The 16,783-nt window shown below is 35.6% G+C and overlaps 2 protein-coding genes across 3 annotated transcripts; both read left to right on the top strand.

Moving 5' to 3' along the window:
- Positions 1 to 4,773, top strand: LOC107094147 (putative methyltransferase DDB_G0268948). 2 transcript variants are annotated; one of them, XM_015389585.1, is made up of 6 exons: positions 1 to 470; positions 966 to 1,126; positions 2,003 to 2,219; positions 4,116 to 4,216; positions 4,348 to 4,494; positions 4,621 to 4,773. In XM_015389585.1, exons 1-6 carry the CDS (start codon positions 360 to 362, stop codon positions 4,709 to 4,711), a joined length of 828 nt encoding a protein of 275 aa, XP_015245071.1. In that variant the 5' UTR covers positions 1 to 359; the 3' UTR covers positions 4,712 to 4,773. The 2 variants fall into 2 exon arrangements, with proteins under 2 accessions (XP_015245071.1, XP_015245072.1); XM_015389586.1 differs by having other exon boundaries at positions 3 to 470; positions 4,357 to 4,494.
- A 1,984-nt stretch (positions 4,774 to 6,757) lies between these two features.
- LOC107094146 (putative methyltransferase DDB_G0268948) lies at positions 6,758 to 14,431 on the top strand. Its single transcript, XM_015389584.1, has 6 exons — positions 6,758 to 6,968; positions 7,066 to 7,226; positions 9,329 to 9,545; positions 11,997 to 12,100; positions 12,264 to 12,401; positions 12,720 to 14,431. Exons 1-6 carry the CDS (start codon positions 6,858 to 6,860, stop codon positions 12,814 to 12,816), a joined length of 828 nt encoding a protein of 275 aa, XP_015245070.1. The 5' UTR covers positions 6,758 to 6,857; the 3' UTR covers positions 12,817 to 14,431.
- Positions 14,432 to 16,783: the final 2,352 nt, after the last annotated feature.

Here is a 16,783-nt window from a genome sequence, read left to right as displayed (position 1 = left end):
AAGAGCTTCATCTTTACACTTCTATTAATCTGTAACCTTTTTTGTTCATGTTATATAATGTTAAAACCTAATCTTAACTCATCTGCAAAATGTTGATTGTTTCACTGCTTATATATTTTTTCTTAATTCTAGGAAGTTTGGGACGTTAAACTAAGACTGGACTTTGCAGGTGACTCAGAAAGGTTTGAAAATAAGTCTGTTATGCAGTAACTATAACAGAGAGGGAAAGCAAAGAGAAGCAACTGCTTGCAAGAGACAACAGACGAACTTTGCTCCCTAGTCAGAGACTGCTTTGTGGGGGAGATCAGAAAAACTACAAGGGACGACAGATAAGAAATAGTATTTGAAAAGACATTTCAATGGCGTACCGACTTTTTGAAGGAAAGGAACATGCTTCCATCTATCAGCAGTATCGTTTCACTCCTCCCTCTGGCCTCAAGGATATCATTATTCAGTACTTGGACAAAAAGGTAGGACTTGTCAGTAAAAATTTTGGTGTTTGAAATTATGTTTTAACTAGAGATTCACTGATCCTGTATTAATATCCGTATCGGTCCTGATAAAGAGAAGAATTCAAGATGATGTGTCGATGAAAGGGCCTGATCCACAGGAGCAGATCTTTTTAGTCTGTTTCTATAATAAATCACATATTACCTTATATTTGTTTTCAGGTTGGAATTTGTCCTGTTAACACAATTTACTGTTTTAATGACTTTTTTCTGACCTTACTGTAATCTCCAGTTGTTTCCTTTTGGCATATACATATTATACTTGCTTGAAGACAAGAGTTTATGACAGACTTTTAAAAAGTAAACATTAATTATGAGCAAAATATCAGGAACTGCAGCTATCCAAATTAAAGTACTGAATTGGATCAGAGATTAAAAAATGTGGATCAGTGCATCCCTACTCTAAGCGGTGTATATAGCCCTTTGAAGCTACTTATCATCCGTTTCTTTCTACAGAAAGGACGGCCACATCTGCTTGCTGTAGATCTGGGATGTGGGACGGGTCAGCACAGTCGGCTGCTTGCACCGCACTTCAAAGAAGTGGTCGGCATTGATATCAGCGATTGCCAGCTGGAGGAGGCCCGGGCCGTGCCAGGATACACTAACATCACATATCGGTAAGCAGGGGTTAATGCTTCTGTATATAAAGAGCTTTATTAAAAAGTGATGATGTTCTTTTCTTGTCTAAAATAACATTAGATGCAAGATGATTAATGCGCTAAACAACTGCACAGCCAGTTAAAGCTTCTGCCTTTCCACACTAATGCTTTACTGCTTGTGTTTCTGTAACTGATCAGAAGACTATAAGATAATTTTTTAATATGGCAGTTCAATCAATTTCATGTTCAAATAACTGATCTGACTTAAACCTCAAAGTGAATATAATGTAACGAAAGTAATTTCGCCCTGGGATCATTAAAGTATTTCTGATTCTGAATCCTGGTTGATGGGACAGGTGTTGTGAATGAAACGGTGCCCAGATTGAAAGAGCCCCTGTGTGTCGCTGAATGTGTGCATTGATGACTGAAAGACATCCTCTGCCTCCATTTATCTGGTTACTACAGTGTGTTGAATTCATGTTAATGTGTATTTAAAGACATTTCAATTAGTGGAAAAAATTGCAGGGGGGAATGTAAAAAAAAGTGTAATCAACCAAAACATTTGCGACCCCCATGCAGTACCTCTGTGGACCCTCTAGGGGTCGCGGACCCCCTGTTGAAGACCTCCGCTTTATGTTATGTTATGTAATTCCTTTATGTAATTCTTGCATTGATTTACACATATAGGCAGTAACACATTTACTTTTGGTTTGGAGAAACTGAATGAGTAAAAAATAAGAAAAACAGTTGGATGGATGTTGCTCTGCACTCATGTTAAGTTATAGCATGTTGTTCAACAGCTCACTGTCCTTAGCCCTGTTTCATTGCTTTCTCTCTTTGAAGCCTAGATATTGATTCTATCGTTATTCACTCGTCTCCTTGTTGCATTTGCAGTAAAGGGACAGCAGAAGAGCTTCCTTTTGAGAACGGCACTGTAGACTTGTTAACAGCAGCTTCTGCAGCACACTGGTTTGACCAGTCCAAGTTTCTACTTGAGGCCAATCGGGTCCTTAAACCAAGGGGCTGCATGGCTCTGCTGGGCTTTGCAGACAATAACATCAGATTCACCTATAAGGATTGTGGAGAAAAACTAAATGGCATCTACCAGGAGGTAGGTGTAAACTTAAAAACATCTGGTGTTTATAGTTGACGCACAACAGAATGATCTGTGTTGTCTATAACAGTACAGTAATAATTGATGGCTGTGAGGGATTTGCACAAACCAGCAAGAAAACCACTGAAAAAGGTCTTAATTTATTTTAAAAAAAAGGTCTTAATTTATTTCAAAAAAGTGTTCAAAAAATGATAACAGGGCCAAAAAACAAATAAAAAAAAAACACACACACACTTCAAATGAGGTACTAACATAAAGTACTCAAGCACAAATTGACCTATCAAACAAGACATGAGGGAAACTTAAATAGTTGCTGATCAGATAACTGTTGACACACAAGGAGGATAACTGACTGACAAACTAATAAACTTAATTAAACAGATAAATACTAGCCAGACACTAAGTACTTTTTAAATTTAACAAATTAACAAAACTACCCAAAACTAAGAATATCTAAACAAATGATAAAACTGTTTTCCCTCATTGCAGCCCTCCAGCAGCAGATCCAAAGGAAACTGGAAAAGGAAATGAATCAATTGCTTTTTAACAAAAATCTAACAACCTGACAAATGAAATTAACTAAATGTGCGCACTGCAAATAGTTAACTTAAAGTCGGGCTAATGAAAATATTTGAAAAGTGCAACTCATTTTGAAAATGAAAAATATAAAAGTTACATCACAGCTTTAGAATGTGACAGCAGGCTGTCATAATGTCTTATTTTTGCAACAGATGTTTTTGTTTGCATAAACTTTTAAAAACATATTAAATGCTGACTGTCTGTGGCAAATATTTTTCTTTACATACCAAGAGTAGCAAGCCATCATTGCATTTGCCATTGTAAGAACTTCAATTCATTCTATTTATATAGCACCAATTCACAACATGTATTTTCAAGGCACTTTACATTAACAATTCATCAAGCAGTCCAGAGTAATTAAAAGTTTTCTATCTAAGGAAACACAGCTGATTGCATTAAAGCATTGACTTTGCAGGATTCACTCTTTCTGGATCAGCATATGGTGACAGTGGATATTCCCTTGCATTGTGTCGACCACAGCAACCCTTCACTCTGAACACACATGTAGCAACAGTGCAGAGATAAAAACTCCCTTTTTACAGGACAAAACATGCAGCTGAATCAGGCTCAGGTTGACTGGGGTTTAAGAACAGATGACATACAAAAGGAATATAGAGGCACTTATCCATAGATGTTTCTGTTATTTCTAAAAGTTTAATGGTAAATTGACTCCAAAAAACAGTTTATCAAAAAGCTTTAAGCCATTCATTCGGCATCATGCAAGAAGCATTTCTACCAACACAGTTTTTCTTAAATTGTTCATACAAGTGATTTAGGGGGAAAATGTTGCATTCACCATTTTTATCCGATTTCTATATCTTCTCTCAGGTACAGATTAATTTTAAGAGTGCTCCAGACTTAATGCAGAAGTTTTTTCGCAATCATTCAGCTGTAATACAAAATTACTTTTTCACTATATGACCACATTTGTTGTTTTTGAGAAACAGTTCTCAATTTTATTAGGCTGTATCACTTATCCTCACACATGAATAAATCAAGTTAGCACATAGCTGCTGTTTTAATTATTTATATAGTTAAAAGAATAACTGTCCCGGATTTTTTTTAACTCCTTAATGTTTTTATTAAATAAATGCCATGATTCTGAGGCTTTTTTTAAAGCTCTAAACTAGTTTTAAAAGGAATGTTCATTTTTAACTGAACCTGGTACAGTTCAAAAGAGAAACATCAGTAACAACAGCATTTACGGTAATAATGTTTAGACTTTGAGAAGAAAAAAAAAATAAGATGCAGTGCATGCCCTTTGTTCTGGGATATGGGACTGATTGTTGATTCTCTGTATTACATCACCATCAGGTAAAGGAGTTGCTGCGACCCTACACAAGCAACCCAGTTGCTGTATCAGAGAGTAAACTGGAAAGCCTGTACTCTGCCATACCTTTTCCTGACAAGGAGAGGTAATAACCTCCAGTTGATTTGGCATTATGAGAACATTTTATCGCTTTACTTCACTTAATTTTTATACAGATATAGTTCCTATGAGGCTTTATTCAAATTGAAAATTTTCATTGTTCTTTATCCAATGTTGATCCAACAGGATTGAGAGTTTTCCGAGCAAATCCATGATCTCAGTCAGAAGGTTGGTGGGTTTTATTAGCAGTTGGTCAATGTACAATTCATTCAAGAGAGAAAACCCTCAAGGAGCTGAAGACCTGCTGACTAACTTTCAAAAGCGGTAATATTCTGTTCTTCATTCAATAACCACTTTCTGATGCCTGTAATTCACATTTTTTTTGTTTAGTTCACCTGCATTGAGGAATAATACCTCTGTGCAACTAATCTATAAATGATGTATTTGCAGGTTCCTGGATGAAATGGGTGTCACTTCTGTTGATACTGAAATAGAGCGGGAGTGGCAATATTTCTGCATCCTGGCTTCAAAGCCCCTATAATCAACAGCACAGCTTGGATACATGTTTAACAAGAAAATCACTCAGAGACCCTCGAAAGAGAAAATGTTGCCCCATATTGTGACTTACACTTATAGTTAGAACTCACACGTGAACCTGAATAATTACCAAATGTTCTAGTGTCACCTTCTTCAATCACTCTGCACTCTTGTTTGACTTCAAGGAAGGCATGCCCCACCTTTAATGTTTTTGTCTTCAGCAAAATACTTTTGGACTTTCATAATACTTTCTTGGACTTTAGGTCCCCCTAACTCTCTGGTTTAGGGGGGACCTACTTGTTTAGCTAAATAAAGTAAAACAATCCTTTAAAATAAGTCCTGCATCTGGACTATGATAAGGATCATCATTAAAATGTAATGGATGGTTTCTCGGACTGAGGTGCACCTTTGGAAAAATGTTCATTAAAATCTGTTATCAAGTTATGGAGACAGAAAGACTTGTCTAAAAACATGACCATGGCAGAGGTAAAAACACCGTCAGAGTTAATGGAGGATGTTGTCATTTATATTTCCACCATAGCTAAGAATAATCTATGTATGTACTTTTATACTCAGGTACTCAAGTTTCATACCACCCTTATATATAGGAATTATATGGTTTTTTTTTTTTAAGAGAATATGGATAATAATGATAAAAAACTTTCAAAATGATTCTGATCAAAAGTTTACATAAATATGTGTGAATTATTGTATGTCAGCTATTTACATCAATTCATATTCTGAATGCCCATCAGCCTTAAAGCTATGTTAGATTTTCAGCAACATCTATTGGTCTGACTGCAGCGACACGGACACAACGTCTCTCCCCTCCAACAAATCAGAGGCCATCATGGTTCAAATTGGGTTCCTCAACATTGCCTCTACCTATTTTGTCAAGTGATGATGCTTATTTAAATTAGATCACAGCATCAAGTTCATAAATGCTTTAATATTTGTTTCTTAAGTACATTGACAAGAATAGAAATGAGTATGAGTAAGTATCATTGGTGTAGTGAAGGGGGCTGCGGAGTCAAGCTTTTTAAAATCAAAATGGAAGAAATGTTGATGAAGGATAATGTAGGGAATGCTCTTAAGAGGTTTGTGACAGACTTAAATTTTTTTTTTTTACTTTAGTCGGACCAGCTGATCCCCTCTCTTATCCAGCTCTGCAGCTCAGTCCGCCCACAGGCTCCTCTGATCCTCAGCGGTTCCCCGTCCATTTCCAGCAGTTAGCCTCCAAAGCCTCAGACTGAACTGGAGTAGTTTTAATTTTTTGCCTTAATTTTATCTTTAAGCACTTCAACGCTGTTAAACGAAAGTGAGCTATGGATGGATAGATGGTTGGTTTATTTGTGAGGAATAAAGAAAAGTGCTTTTCAAATCTGGAATTAAGCTAAATTAATCAAATAAAGACATGCATTGTAATTAGAGACATAGTTTATAATGCTGTGTACTGTCTAGTGTGATATAGATGGTACAATGTGCATGATACAGACTGATTGTTTGAATGTTACACTAATTTTTCCAAATAAAATTCATTGTTATTTTGTGTATTTGTTTCTATTTTAACAAACAACTGTGTTCAGATTGTTTTTCCTTTTGTTTGATACATCAGTGTTGTTATGTGACAATGTTTCTGTTAAACAACTTTCTGCCAACTTACATGCAACCCCCCCCCCAATGCATGAGCAAAAAGCAGCACAGTGGATAGAAGTACCTGACTTGGGATCTGCTTTTGGACTTATATAGAAACTTATGGATATTTTCACATACAGTATTCCAAAGTTTCAAACAGAAACCATCCAACCTTTTCTTATAACTCACTGAATTCCTCATTTTGACCTGGTTTTCTATTCTGTTTATCACAAACTTATTTCAGATCAAAGAAAAGCACTTTTAAAAATATGCAGAACACAGAAGATTTGTTTTGCTGTTGCCCCATTTAAAGGCCCTCGTTATGAAGCACAGCACGTATGCATGGAGGCGTTAATCCACCCATTTCGCCAGCACCCCCACTGCTTTCCCCTTTGTTTAGCCCAGTGTGCTGAATCTGCCGGCCTGCAGAAAGGAATTTGAACCCTGTACATGAGGAGGATTTCTTCTCTTGTCCAGCAGGAAAATTGAATTGCTTGTTTTTACTTCAAACAGCTATGACTTACAGACTTTTTGAAGGTAAGGACCATGCTGCTTCCTACTGGAAGTACAGGATCTCTCCATCAAATCATTTAATCAAGGAAGTTCTGGACTTTCTGGAAAGGCATGTAAGTACAAGCAGTGAACTTGATGCTTTGGATTTATGAGGAACAAATAAAGGATTTCATTTGAAACCATTTAGTATATGCAACTTAATTTTCCCAGGGAAGTCGTCCCTTTGAGCTGGCTTTGGATGTGGGTTGTGGCTCTGGTCAGGGCACACAGCTCCTGTCTAAACACTTTGCTTCAGTTGTGGGGACAGACGTGAGTCCTGCTCAGTTGGAGGTGGCTCTCCACCAAGCTACAGAGCCAAACATCACATACAGGTAAATCTGAATTTACAAACCAAACCTTGTAGACTGATTCCCTCCGGGTCTCCTGATTTTTTCTGCACTGTATTAAAAGCTTCAGTGTACAGAGGAGGCGCCACGTGGAACTTCCAGCCATAAAACCACATTTAACAAACCTTCTCCCCAGTTTGTATTTTCTGAAGGACTTCACCATCCTACTGCTTCTTTTACCTTTATTGTTTGTGCTCTATTAAAAAAAACACTCTCACGACGTAGGTAGGCATGTGACAATTTCAAATTTTGCTGTTTGGCAAATTTTCCCAGAATTTATTGCAACAAACCAAAGATATTATCATTCAAATTCCATCCAAAATGCTCCCACATTGCAGCTGTTGTGTTCTTCTTTGAAACCAAATGAATCTCTGTGTTTCTAGTATTGCTCTGGCTTTCTGCTCCTTATACATGAGGCCATCATAAAACACTTTCTATGCTAAGGAAACGATAAGGGGAGGGGAGAGTGCATGGAAGCTCCTAGTTGAAGGCTTTTGTTATCTACACTCTTTAGCAGAAAGAAAGGGAGATACAAAGCAGGGTAGATTTTAGTGGCAAGAGAATTTAGGATGCTACACAGTGCCAAGGGAAAAGTACATTGAAAAAGTAATTCATAATAATAAAATTAAAAACAATTGCATTGGATTACAGACTTTAAGTAATGTGCTGATGAAGGTTCTCAGTCATCCAGGTCAAAGTCATTCCGTAAAAATTCAAAAAATATCCAGTGGATATTTTTTGAATTTTTACGGAATGACTTTAAGTAACGGTGTATAGTCAAAGGCCACTCTAAACAATAAGCATTTAATCTATATCTGAAGAAATTTCTAGCTTTAGTAGGTTAACAGTTTTCAGGAAGTTTATTCCAGATTAGGGGATCATAAGTACTAAAAACTGCTTCTCTGAGGTGATGTGCTCCACTATATTAGTGTTAGTGAGGACACAGGCAGCAGCATTCTGGATCAACTGCAGCTGACTGATTAACTTTTTAGGCAGACCTGGTAGAACACAGTTTCAATAATGAGGTGTACTAAATGTAAATGCATGAATTAGTTTTTACAGGTCCTGTTGAGAGATTCGAAGATATTCTTTGTCACAGAAGGCTGACCTTGTTGCTGTTTTTATGTGCTTCTGAAGTTCCAGGTCTGAGTGCATCACCATCCCTCGATTTCAAGCCTGATTGGGTTTTTTTTTTTTATCAGAAGCTGTGTGCAAACTTTTAAACTCTCCCCCTGAAGAATATGTTCCATTTATCCAATGCTTGAATGTGAAAAGAAGCAAGCATGGAAATGTAGACTATTGAGCACATTGACACTTATGCAATTGATTTTAATACGACAGGCCGAACTACAGGAACTGGGTTACAGAAACAAGTTTTTTAGTACCTAAAAGATTTAGCTATCTGAATATATTATCAGCAATGTCCTTAGTTATGCAGACTGCATACACTGTTATAGCAAAAACAAAACATTTGCAAAATATTGTGCAGCCAAAGGGAAGAGTTGATTGAAGGACAATGATTAAACAGGATGATCTGGGAAGTAAACCTTGTGAAGGCTGCAAAAAGCTTAAGACTAGAGCAAATGATCAGCTTCCAGCAGGACAAACACTAGACCTTCAGTCAGAGTTACAATTGATTAAAGCAGAATCACATGTTACAACTAAAGGTCTGACTGAAAATAGGTGACAAGACTTTGAAAAGGATCCAGAGACTATAAAATCGTAGTTTATTTCTTTTTTTTTTACAGACAGCAAAAAATCTGAAAATGTAAAACCTTCTGAAAAGCATACTCTTTCATTAAAAAATAAAATAATTTTTGTTTGCAATGTGAAAGGACAAATGATTCATGAGGTTTGAGTAGTTTTGCTGTACCGTCGCATTTCTCGTTAACCTCTCGCTGAGCTGGAATGGGAAATATTAGCGCATATATGACCATCGCTGTATATTGACTTTCATAGGTCAAGGTCAACACTGTTGGTGTCTAATACTTGTGTTTTCAGAAGTGCAGCATCCACCTCCTGCATGTATAAAAAGTCCCTTCTAGCTGAAAGTCTTATTTTTCTTTCCCCTCACAATTTATCTTTAGACAATGTGCGGCCGAGGAGCTGCCCTTTGCTGACAGCTCAGTGGACCTGGTGACGGCCATGTCTGCCTTTCACTGGTTTGACAGGCCACGGTTTCTGAGTGAGGCCCACAGGGTCCTGAAGCCCCAAGGCTGCTTGGCTCTGCTCAACTACACAATTGAGATGGAGCTCAGCTACCAGGACTGCTGCAAACACACACTAAACCAAGTTTGCAAAGAGGTAAATCAAAATGTTTTATATGAAACACACATACATCGACACTTTAAAAAAAAAGAAACGAAACAAAAACAGGAAACCCCCCCAAAAAATAGCTGTCAGTTGATTTTTCAGTAATGGAAAAGTATTTTTTTTCAATGCTTAATTATTTGCTGTTGTTATTATAGTATAAGTTTAGATGGTTTATGTTCGTTCACCTAACTCTTTAAGACTTTAGTTTTGATTTTTTGATATAGAGTTGTGTTTAAGAACTTTCACAGTTGTGGAAAAAAAGCGAAACAAAAGGTTAGCTTCACTAACAGATATTACTTCTCTAAAGGTTATAGCTACAAGTTTTTTTTTTTTTTTTTTTTTACCAAAATAATGAATTTTTCCAAAACAAAACAACCTCAGAACATCTAGATTGAATCTGAAGAAAAACATTAATTTTACTTAAAAAAAAAAATGGTATGTCAATAACTGTTTTATACATTGTGACAGGTCAAAAAAGTATAAATATGTACAACTGTTTACAATGCAAATATTGAAAAGGAAAAATTCTGCACCAATAGAAATATTATATATATTGGGCTCAGGCATTACCAGACCATAGTAGCAGCATGATAGCTCTTGCAATTTGCTTTGTGGTGTTACATTTCCCTGATTGAAGCCGACCAAAAAGGAGACAAAACCAAAGTGTACATTGGTCAAGCTTTTGAGTGTAACTACAAACTTTTCCCCACTTTTACCAATGAAACATTTTGAAGCTCATCAGCTAAAACTAAATGGCAGCACTGCATAAAAACTAATAAGTGATGTTAACGTTGTGTGGAGTATTGGTTGGAAACAACAACCCTTTCAATCCTCAGTTGGCAACGGTTCTAGCCTTCTTTTTATGTTCTGACTAGAACCAGATCTATTTATACTGTTAAAAAAAACACACACACACGTAATTTCTGGATTACAAAACTTGGAGCTGCAAGCTATAGAGTCTCAGGAGCAATCCATAATTTAAGCTCCAAATCAGCCTGGTTCAGGTTCAAATCAGGCTTTAAGACTTGCCTTTCTCAAAGTACTGTTTATTTGTAGTATATACAATTTATCGTTATTACAAAACATTATAATAATAGATATATAAAAAAAAAAATCTGCCAAGTCCATAAGCAAGTTGTAATTAATTGCTATAGATACTCATTTATAATGGAACAGTTAAAAAGGATTTTTTAAATTATTATTATTTTCTTAATTTTGTTTCACTGGAATTTATTTTCAGATTATTTTCAAAGGTTAAAGCTTCTTGGAATATTTGACAGCCATGACTTTTTCAATGCCATTTGACAAAGCTACCAATTCTGCCCTCTGGTGTTTGTTTTACACATACAAATTCCTCTTAAATAATTTTTCATGCCCTCTACTGATTTACATTTGACCTTTTTAATCTTTAAATCAGACAGTTATTTTCTTATGTTTTGAAGAAGGACATAACTTTTCTCTTTAACAAAATCTGACTGAATAAACAAACATAGGTCAAAGAATATAAGATTGTATTTGGCAGGAACATGGGGTTCCACTAATGGGAATCCAACTCATCCCCCATATGGAAATATGTAATTCTGTCCTATTAGTGTCTGAAAAATACACTGAGGTAAACATAAAAATCAATAGACTATATTAAAGGCAGCTGGACACAAATGTATAAATGTATATGAATCCTAGCTAGTAAAACAGAGATCAAATTTTGTGGCACTCTATTCTCTACTCTTACAGTTTATCAGAATTGCCATAAGATATCACAATATTGGGGTACATGACAGAAAACTACCAATTATAATAATATATAGCATCTATCAAATACAACTATGATTAGGAAAAGTTGTTTAAAAGTTGGACTTGATGATGCAATTAAAATTTACATTTGTTTTTTGTTTTTTTCCAAAAACTGATTTTGTCAGGTTTGGTGGACGTTATTTGAGGACCCAAATGCAGAGATGAGGAGATAAGTTCTTGCAGATTTAATTTAAATGTAGATGCAACAGAAGCATTAATCAGGAAAATAAAAAAAGAAACCTGTAGATGTTTGGGAGAAACACACGGGGAGCGAAGCAATGAAGAGGATATATTGAAAACAGAACAAAAAATGGGCTAATCAGCCGTTATGGGGAAGGTGTGAATAGAAGTAACTAGAATGGAGCTAAGGAAAAGGAGACTGGTACAAGGGGGCAACTCCCTGTTGCCCCCTTGTGTTCTGTTTAAGTTTCTTTTTGAAATCTAAAAAAAAACTTAAACAGAAGTCCACAAAGGGCAGAATATTGAGAGATCCACAAAAAAACTATGTTGCATGATAAATTGATCAACAGAAGCTTTCAAACCTAAATGTTAAATGCTATATATGTATTTTTTTAACTGCACCATGTATAGTTGGAGAAGATTTGTATGTTATTAATGGTTGTGCATTTTCTGTTGTTTTTTCCTCAGTTTTATGCAGCCTTACAACCTTACAGAAGTCCCCATCTTGGTCAAAGCTCTATTGAGCTCTATAAGGAGGCATATGGATCTATCTCTTATCCAAACAAGGAGTGGTGAGTGATGAATCACTTTTCTTTGATCAGTAATATTCATAAATATTGTGATTTTTTAAATATCTATACTTTGGCTGTAATGTCACAGAATGCAGGCAAAACCAGTTATTGTTATGTTTGATATGGATGCAATATGAAGTACATATACTGTGTTGTATTCCAGGCATGAGTGCTTTTGGGACAGGAGGGTTATGCCATTATCCAGCTACATTGGATTGGTGGAATCCTTCTCCAGTTATCAGGCTCTTCTGAGGGATGACCCACAGAGGGCTAACAGGCTCTCCCAGGATATATGTGATAGGTGATGTTAAATTTTAACATTTTAAACCACATCTATCTTTATGCTTTTCTCCAGAGTTAATGCTCCAGTAGAATTTAAAAACTAAATATTAACGAACAGTTTACTTGTTATTTATAGAAGGGTCAACTTGAGAAAATGTTTAGTCGGCTACTGTGTATTATTTGATCCCCACATGTAGAAATTCAAGAGAATTATATTTAGATATGTATATAGGCTGCACATGACTTATCATGCCTCCTTTAAAAAGTCTGGATGACAACTGTCCCCTCATTCAGAATCATAAGGCCTTTGTCTCGTCTCCTTTCTTCTTTCCTCCAGGCTGATGTCTGTAATGAAAGTGACCTCAGCAGAGACAGAAGTGACGGTGGCTGTCAAGTATTTCTACCTTCTAGCCTCCAAACCTCAAGAAACCTGACTTTTGATGACTCTGAACTTTTTAAAATACCGTAAAAAAGGTCACATCAATTTTTACATCTCAATTATTCTCGGTGAAAAGAAAGAATCTCAACATTATATTCTAAGATTTTTTGGACATTTTGGGAAATTTTAATACTGAATTTTTGGCTCAAATTAACATATATTGGGGAATGTTTGATTACTTTAATTAACATGGGAAACCCATTGATATATTTGAGTCATTGTTATGAGCCTAATCTTTTTAGTGTCCCACGTTGCCACTAGAGGGCAACATTTGATCAAATGTCCCATTGATCATCTGTGCATTGTCCATTTTCACTATATTGTTGTTCTCTACTTTAAGGAAGACTGAAAGAATTGTAAAACTGGATCAAATATCATGTTTATGTGACACTCTGAGAGGTTCTGTTGTATTCTCTGAGTATAACATGTTATTATTCTAATCTGTCTCTCACAATTTTCATACTTTTTCAAATATAACCACAATCCCAATAGCTTATCAGAGTAACTGCACAAACACTCTTAGAAAAAAACCCTGAAACTATAACTAAAGCTAATAGCTAATGAAAATCATGTCCCTAATAAGACATATAAAGGGCATTACTGTGTACTTGGGTAAGAATATGTGAAGTAAATTAATATTACTATAGAATTTAGTTGAACACATTTAAACATTAGTAAACTAATACTTTGCTGTAGCACCTTTTAATTGAAATAATTCAGTGTTTCCTAGCTTGGGAGCTATTTTACAACTATAATTTTCAAGATTTTTTTAAATAAAAAAACAACAACAATAAAACTAATCTTTATCTGAAGATCTTGGGTCAAAACTATATATATTTTTTTTGTTTGTTTCCATCATTTCACCCACCTTGAAAAAAAAGCTAACCCCAGATCATTCCAACCACATTAAAAACTGCATTACATCAACTATATAACAATGAAACCGACTGTAAAACCTGCATCTTATTTTCTCTTTCCAGTAATTATTCCTTATGCATAACTTAAATAACAAGACAGAAAAGGGCATGTAGCCTCTGCTTTCTGGTGTTTTACAGGATGGCATCTATGTGAACAGAAGCTAGGTGATGGTAACATACTGGCTAAAGTTATTCATCTCATGATAAAAAGAGTAATGCATTTTTTCCACAGGGATATTTAGACTTCAGTGGAAGACAGCATCCTCATATTCATCAGTGCTGCAGTTTGCTACATGTATTTTGTTCACAAGAGAAACTTTTCTCTACTTTTCCAGTTGATCTGATGACTTTAATCATTAAAAGTATGAACAGACATGTGCAAGCCCCTCATTACAAGGATTCACTGGACTCCTTCAAACACCAGAAAAACTATGGAAAGGTGTGTTGAAATGGTCCATTTAACAAAGAAATTACTGTTTGGCAACAAGTTTTTTTTTTTTTTCCAAGAATAGCATTGCTTGAAGGGTGCCATGCTATTTTAAACTTTGATATTCCTAATTTAAAAACATACAAAGAAAATATTCCCTCTCTCCTGCCTTTCATTGCACCTACATTCATTGTATTGTCACAGATGTACCTGACTTGAAAATATGTTAAATATAGAAGAAGAAATCTGCGATATGTTTTTTAGGTATAAGTAGGCATTGCAGGTGATAAGCTGGTGTAGAGGTACAGTAGTAGATCTAAGTGTTATCAGCTTAAGAGTTATTAATGCATTCAGCTACTATGCTTTGAGATCACATAAGGCATAAAAACAAGCTTTGCTATCTATTGTGATTATTCTATTTGTTTGGTTAATGTTTTTTTTGTTTTGTTTGTTTAGATTAAGATTTTTGTAACATTTGTTTTCATTGTGATATTTTAATCTTGTAAATAGAGAAAGAAAATGCAACATTAGCCTAAAGAATTAGCCTTAAAATATTGGCAGCGTTTTTCTGGGGATCGGTTTGACTGATATCACAATAATCAATCTTTGCCTCTGAGAGTTTTTATGTCAATCTCATGATATGCAAATATGTGCTTCCTACTTAGGTCAGATGCGACTGGTTAGTAGATTATCTTTGCGCATGCTATCAAGTTTACACATGTTTTATACAAATAAGAGAACTCATGGATAAGAGTCTTATGATTATGCAAGGGTAATACTAGTAGCTCTGTTAGAAACTTATTTTAAAGAAAAAAACAGCAAAAATGAATTCCTTAGTCAGAAGTACTGTTGCACCAATACCGATTCCAGTATCGGGCAATGAACTATTGTTACCAATCAACTATTGTTACCCATTCCAGGTAGGCAATAACAAAGTTCTACTGGATTCACTTTGTATTAGTCTTTTTCCTGCTTCACAAAGGTAGGCAGCAGCTTTACAAAGCCATGATGGGAATTACTTTACATCCAAGTAGTATGCAGTTCTTCATATATACACACACCATTTTCAAACAGTTGGTATCAGTATTGGCCAATACTGCACAGCCAGGTATCGGATATCAGTATCGGGCCAAACAATGGCATTGGCGCAACACTATTCAGAGGTGCTTTATATTGTGAAAAACAAAAGTAACATTATGCACCAGCTTAATTGTAGGCACCAACTAGGAAAGCAACCCAGCCTATCTTCTATAAAAGAAAAACAGAGAAAACTGTGAACATGGAATAATAATTGCAATAAAAATAACTCTAATATTGGAAAATAATGCAAAACAATGTATGTCAGTATATTTACTATTTCCTAGTAGGGTTAATCCACAAACTGGAAAATACAAAAAATTCTCTTCTGTGTGTCGGTGTCAGTGTTGAGCCATTCAGGTCACTATCAAACATCAAGCTTTTATCTGCAAGATTACAGTTCAGATCAATAGCTGTCCATCCCTTGAGATTGGATCTGCTGACAAAACATGATGCATGACAGGCTTCTGATGGTTTATTTTTATTGATTTGTTTTTTGAAATATGTCCTTCCACAAAATAATAACCTGTCACTGGAGTACTTCAACACGTCTCGGGGGTCTTTTGGTGTTTATGGACTGCCGGTCACAGAAGAAGGTTTGAAGTTACGCATTATGACAAAGGAAGTGTTTTATCATTTATAAAGGCAATGCTGAAGGAGTTGAAAACAAAACAAATCTATGTAGGAATATTGGAAATGTAAATTCGGTTTGAATAACAAATAAGAGCTTGTCCTCATTTGTATTTTACACAAGACTTTTTCAGCCATATTCAAATGAGTATGGGACACCACAGCGATGTAAAGCATCTGATGTTGTTTTAGGCTAAAACAGACATTGCATGATTTTTTTGGTTGTCAGAAATTGCTTTACTTGATTTATACCAGGCTCAGTTTCTCAACGTGTTGCTATAAAACAGCAGGATGAGTTTGACAGACTTAAAACTAAACAAGTTAATGTCTCAAAAAGTGAGGCAGTCTCTTATGACTGCTCTAAAGATGTTCATTCCCATTAGTGCAACATTTTATTGCACTACTCAGAGCTAAAGCTTCCATTTCCTTTTTTTTTACTTGAGTAATATTTGATATTCCAAGCATTTTGTGGAGACAGTAACTGTGTAGCAGATGTCAAGCCTAAGACAGAGGATTGGTATAACTCTGACTAATGCATAGTCATGCACTTGCAGACATGTTTTCTCTTTAAACTAAGCAGACACTTGGCTCTTATTTGAATCACTTGGTCCAGCAAGGAGAGCAGAACCTCAGGTGCAACACTTTGCTGCTATATGATTAAGACTGAAGCCGCTGGGCTTCTGTCACTGCAGTCACAGTCTGATCTGAACTGACACAGAAGTGGCTTACTGTATAAAAAAACTACCACCAATAAGACTTTAACAGGGAAAACAACACTATGTAAATTGGTAAATGACTACAGCATTAAAATTGAGTGAATATATAACTTATTTGAGCAAAAGTTCTGCATGGAAATGTGCATGGCCATAAATTAACAATAGAGGTGTTAAATAATACAAACGGAAAAACTT

The sequence above is a fragment of the Cyprinodon variegatus genome, unplaced genomic scaffold (genome assembly GCF_000732505.1).
Source record: "Cyprinodon variegatus isolate N-32 unplaced genomic scaffold, C_variegatus-1.0 Scaffold466, whole genome shotgun sequence".
In the NCBI taxonomy this organism is placed as follows: Eukaryota; Metazoa; Chordata; class Actinopteri; order Cyprinodontiformes; family Cyprinodontidae; genus Cyprinodon; species Cyprinodon variegatus.
This window is presented reverse-complemented; position numbering and strand designations above follow the sequence as displayed.